The sequence below is a fragment of the Sardina pilchardus genome, chromosome 18 (genome assembly GCF_963854185.1).
Source record: "Sardina pilchardus chromosome 18, fSarPil1.1, whole genome shotgun sequence".
Classification (NCBI taxonomy): domain Eukaryota; kingdom Metazoa; phylum Chordata; class Actinopteri; order Clupeiformes; family Clupeidae; genus Sardina; species Sardina pilchardus.
Genome location: NC_085011.1, coordinates 21,786,479 through 21,792,478, shown reverse-complemented (window position 1 = coordinate 21,792,478; position 6,000 = coordinate 21,786,479). Strand labels below are relative to the sequence as shown.

General features: G+C 44.2%; 1 protein-coding gene across 1 annotated transcript in view; it reads right to left on the bottom strand.

Moving 5' to 3' along the window:
• Positions 1-1,199: 1,199 nt before the first annotated feature.
• ptk7b (protein tyrosine kinase 7b) overlaps positions 1,200-6,000 on the bottom strand; it is an 82,399-nt gene continuing 77,598 nt past the window's right edge. The window contains exons 18-20 of the mRNA XM_062519713.1: positions 5,640-5,791; positions 3,909-4,087; positions 1,200-3,306 (exon numbers count right to left, since the gene is read on the bottom strand). Coding sequence (XP_062375697.1) covers positions 3,146-3,306; positions 3,909-4,087; positions 5,640-5,791 — 492 coding nt within the window. The 3' untranslated portion in view covers positions 1,200-3,145. The remainder of the gene's footprint in view (positions 3,307-3,908; positions 4,088-5,639; positions 5,792-6,000) is intronic.

The window sequence follows — 6,000 nt, the reverse complement described above, 5'->3', positions numbered from 1 at the left end:
AAGAGCAGAACTTTTCAGCATCAATACAACTGATGAACACATACACTTTATGTAAGACACGGTCGATTCTTTTTTGTGGAGGTCACTCGCTGGACAAAAGTTGTAGTCTTTGATTATAATCTGCTGTGCGCTTTTGTGGAATTCAGAGAAATTCTTTCTGTTGTTGCTCTATCACAGTGCACCACGCGGTATGTTCCGTTCTTATTGGTCGAGGTCACTGCAGAACACTTGTAGGCCTTGAGCATTAATCCATTATACTTTTGTCCAAGACAGAAAAAGGAATCTTCTCAGGGTCATCTAGCTAGCCATCTCAAAACAGCTCATGGGTTCATGTCCAGTTCCTCTACAGATGGGAAGCAAAGTGTTTCACACTCAGCAATGCACTGGCATTGTGGCATCCCCATTGTGCTTCAGAGGACCTAATGGAATGGGTGTTGAGGTCAAATAGTAACAAATACTTCACAGCGTCAAGGACAACACCAAAATCGTTTAGAAGGCACTGGATGTGTGCCGTCTCCAGAAGACCAGAAGATGTCAGGTAAAATGCCTTAAAATTCATAACATTTACTGAGGTAAATACTGGGGTCTGTCTTACTTTTCTATCTTGTGAAGAGTGAAAATTTGGACTCAACATCATCTATAAATGTAAATAATTGGTCTGGACTCTGTCAGTCCACTTTTGATTGCTAATGGCTGTGACCAGGAGTGGAATCACATATTAGCTTTGGACATAAATCTCCTTCTGAATCTTGTCGGAACAGCAAACACATCTTTCTTGTAAACAAAGGTTTTGTAGTTGCAGTTGTTTAGTCAGAATCAGTTCCAAAGAAAACACACATCCATGTTGTTTCATACTGATGCCATAAACAGAGTCATTTGTTGTGTTCAAAAACACTGCTGACCGTAGTAAAACGCCTGCACCATGCTGGATAAGAGGTTGTAGACACAAGTCTGAAAGCGGTCGGACCTCCATTTGACAAACCTCCAGCCGGCTAAGTTCAGACTTCCATATGACCGTTTATGTTGTTCAGAAATACAGCCCAACCGTTTAACATCCGCGGAACCTCCGGTCTTACATGTATGTCTGAAAGCCCTACGTGATTGGTTTGATAGGCATAGTTTGAACAATCCAAGAGTTCCCTTTAAGCATGAAAGAAGCCTCATGATTGGCCTAGGACAATGACAACCAATCAGGGGTCTACAAGTGAGGGCCTTTAATGAGAGCAGCAAGTATACATGTTGATTACTGTGACTGTTTGCAAAAGCACATTAAAAAAGGCCAACGTGTAAGAGCCTTATATTAATACAGAATAAAATAAGGACCATTTCTGAACTTAAAAAAAATATTAAAACAAATACAAAAAGGATATACAAAATGGTCCTCACAGACAAAGAGGCCACTGCTGTTTGATAAAGATATAATAAGAAAATGCAGAGAATCCTTCATTTTTTTTCTAGGCACTTAGAATCTGTAGATTGATGGTGACTTTTGGTCTCTCTCTTTCTGATGGACTAGTAGCACTCGTTTTATACTGATGTTTCGAGCTGTAACATTATTGAATACAATCTGCACTTTCTTCCAAGGGACAGGGCAAGAGCAGTATGTTTGTGAATCTGTATATTAAAAAAAACATCACAGAGTACCTTTCCATTGACAGAAAAATAATAAAAGCAAACAAATAAAAAAAGATATAAAACACAGGACCTTCATGATAAATACAAGGCTGCCTGCATATCCTTCTACAATACAACATTATAAAAATAAGAGAAATCTGAAGTGTGTTGATGGGGTTAGTGCAGATTTTGGGTGAATATTTCTACTAGGCTTTGACATGTGGAGGGAGGGGTCCACACAGTGGAAGAGATCCGGGGGGGGGGTTCGGACCACGCCAGCATCAGGGGAGAGTATATGTGTCCACCTGTTGTCCAGTCAGCTGAAAGTAAGGAGGCAGAGCTCCAGAATCGGAGGCTCCTAGTCGGCCATGCGCTGAGATGCTGGGTGGCGTTACCATTGGCAACCGTGGTCTCTGAGGAGCACCGCGAAGATATATTTGAAGATGAACAGTACAATCATAACTGAATCTCTTTAAAACACACACTCACACACACACATACACACACAGAGGAAACATACACACAGCTTGCCTCTGACCGTTTTTCCTCTGAATGTTTCCAAGGGCAGGCAGCACACTGCAGGTCCTGATAAGGAACAGTTCTGATCCAGAAAGTAACAGACATCAAACCTTCATGCAAACCTTTCTTCCTTTTTTTTATCAACAACTTGTACCCTAAATCTTCATCTCCCAAGTAAATGGTTTGTAAATAAAACCAAATTCCGCACACACAAGGACGCCGACAGCAAATTCAAGTCCAGACGAGAACAGAGGCATTAAAATAACAAAGAGAGACGATGGGAGTCCAGCATGGTGACATCAGCTCAAGTGTCTCTCTCGCTCTCCTGATTGCATTGGGCTCTTTCCGCACCTAAACAGCAGAGGTGGAAGGCTAAGGTTGGAGATGAGGGTTTCTATTCCCATATTCGTCCACAGAGAAGGGCAGTTCCCAGGGTCCCAGAGGAAGAGAAAAGGAGGAGAGACAGAGAAAGAAAGAAAGAAAGAAAGAAAGAAAGACAGAGAGAGAGAGGCAGTGAGTGAGAGAAAAAGGGAGAAAAGTGAGGGAGATACAGAGAAGGCAAGGGAGGTGAAGAAGCACCTAAGTGGGTCGACGGGATGATGAAACTCTGTGGACGAGTGCAAACAGCCTTGGCCACGATTAAGGCAAAACAAACAACAACATAAAAGCTCCCTGGGGTCTGAGTCCTTTTTCACGTACATACACACACATGTGCATATACACACATACACACACACACTCACACACGTCTCTCAGTACAAAAAAAGTCTCTTTTTTCCAATCCGACAGCCCACTTTCTCCTCTCCTCCCCCTGAAATGTGTCAGACTCAGTTCTGCATCCAGCATGTCTGTGATTGTGCGGGCAGGCGGTGGTTCCTTGGGGGGGGGGGGGGGGGGGTCCGAGGCTTTAAGGAAGGAGAGGGGTGAGGTGGGCCAGGCGGGCAGGCGGGGGGGTCACAAAGGATCGGATCGCACGCGGGTGGTGTGTGGTGCGGAGCCGGAGCGGAGTCCTTCAGACTTTGCTGTCGGAGGGCAGCTCGGTGAGCGCCTGGGCCAGGTCACTGAAGGAGGGCCTCTCTTTGGGGCTGGGCGCCCAGCAGCGGCCCATCAGCTTGGACACTTTGGAGGGGCAGCCGTCCGGCGTGGGCAGCTTCACCTTGCCGCCCTGCAGACCTGCGGGCAGGAGGACACAGAGGGAAGACGCTCTAGCGCTGTCGGAGATGGTGGACAAGACAATGGAGAGCGTCTACCTGGCATCTGATTTCTTGCAGGCTTCTTGTTTTTTTTTGACAAGATTAAGGTGCTATCTGGTTTCCATTAGCACATTTACACTCATGATCTCATCACTGCTCATTACTGTAAACTTTCTTGACTTAAGATACTGTTGAAATCTAAAGCTAGGGTGTCTAGATCCCATGAAGTTTAATGTAAAATTGTATGACATGCATCACAAAGTTGGGTCCATCCTACAGAAAATGGCATATTAAGACAGTGGCTGTGCAGACTACACACACTGACTGACACGGACTGAATCTTCAATTGAACATTTTCTGTAAGCTATTTTGTGGTTTTTGAAAGCTGTTTTGCTGCATATCTTCTCTGCATATTAAAGCAGTACTGCAAAATGGCTATTAAGACACTATGAATTTGAATGACTAAGCAGTATGGGTTGCTCTGCCTGTGTCCAAGCGGCGTACTGGAAACATACAGCTATCATGCCGGTCAGTGGTGCAGAGTGGTGGGTGAGTTTGGGGTTGTCTTGTGTGCATCCTTACCTTCCAGGACCTCGTCATCACTGAGTTTGGTGTAAGGCAGCTCTCCATGGCTGAACACCTCCCACATGAGCACACCGAAGGCCCAGACGTCTGACTTGGTGGAGAAATCATCCTCAAACACGGCCTCGGTAGGCATCCAGCGCAACGGGATCAGCACCTGCCGGTAGTGGTAGTACTCACTGCACAGAGAGAGAGAGAGAGAGAGAGAGAGAGAGAGAGAGAGAGAGAGAGAGAGAGAGAGAGAGAGGGAGAGAGAGAGAGTGAAAGAGAGAGAGAGAGAGACTCATAAAGGAGGGCCTTTCTTTGGGGCTGGACGCCCAGCAGCAGCCCATCAGCTTGGACACTTTGGAGTGTCATGTAGAGATGTGGTTGCGATACTTATTTTGACCACTAGATGGCCCGCTTGCTCAACATGCTCAAGGCTGTTCCCCTGAACTTTTACATCACTGTCACAAATTACCAGTTATGTTATGATATCAGCCGCAATGTGCCCTTTTCCCATGGATTCTAATTAAATCTTTAGCCTCTTGAATACCAGGCCTCATGTCCAATAAAAGCTATCTTCAGTCATAAGCCAGAAGTGAAAGCAAATGAGATCTTAATCATTTCCATGACAGGGGATACACCATCTATTTGTTCTCAAATATTAGATTAAAACGAATGTGGTGTTTCAGTGATAAATACCACTGTGTTTACATATTTAAGTATATATATAAAAAAGGCATATTATTGTCAGGGATGGACAGTTTTTATGATACATGTATTAAAAATACATATTTCAAATACAAATAGTATTATTGAGTTGAAGAAAATTACTTCATATTTTATAGCAAAATACTTTACAGGTGTGTAGTTTAATGTAGCCTCTGACTGGTGCTGGCTTGGGAATTCTGATCACAAGAGGTCTTGGGAATTTGTCCAGACCTCTTGTGATCAGAATACTGAGATTTACAGTAGGAAGATGATTGAGTGCAGTAAGAGTAATGTGTTGGTGTGAGAGGGAGTGTATTGTGTGCAACCAAGAAAACTTAAAGAGAACTTAAATCCTGAGAACTTTAATCATCCATTCATATCCATTTAATCATACATTGTAAACATGTCTCATGATGTTATTTTGTAAATTTGTTTGTTTCATGTCGTCATGGGTACGCTGGCGACTATGCCACTCCGTTCGGCACTGTTTGTATCAGTGTTGTGTGTAAAGCGCTTTGGGTTGCATTCAGTGCACGTGAAATGCGCTATATAAATAAACATTACCTTACCTTACCTTACCTACTGTATGTACCCAGTTAATTAAAAACTACATGGGCAGTGAAACACTGTACAATATCAAGCCATCTGGGCATGCACTGACAGTGTCAGGGACTTGTCATCACTCTTTTGTAGCACTTGACAAGTTTCAGTTGTGGCTCTGCACATCTCTAGAGTACTTAGGCTATGGGATGTAACTGACAGGTCCGCATAGTTGATCTGTTGACTGTTTATGTCTCATAGGCAGACATTAACAGTACAGGGAAAATGCTGAAACATACCTACGCCACATACACACGCACACAAAATGATATGCAACTTTGAAATACTCATTGGAATAAACACTTGGTTTGATGCATAAACTAACCTTTTTGAGCAAGATGCCTGCTTTTGCAGTGGTGCAGTTTGCACTAATTGTTTAGAGACATACTATAACTGTATATAACCTACTCTAATAGGGCGCAAACACCAGCTCCCTACCTGTTGTAGACGTCTTTGCTTAGGCCGAGGGCAGACACCTTGACGTGCCTCTGGCCACTGATCAGGCAGTTCCTGGCGGCCAGGTCTCTGTGAACAAACCTCTGGCTGGACAGGTGCTCCATGGCACTGGCCACCTGGGCACAGATGGACACCTGGGGCAGAAAAGAGGAGGGCAGGGCAGGGGCGAAAAGAGGAGGACATGGCAGGGGAGAAAAGAGGAGGGCAGGGCAGGGCAGAAAAGAGGAGGGCAGGGCAGGGTAGAAAGAAAAATGTTACCTGACATATCAAAACAGTACCAAAATATCACCGCTAAATATCACCCTGTGTTTTGCAAGTAAGTAAGTAAGTAAGTAGTAAGTAA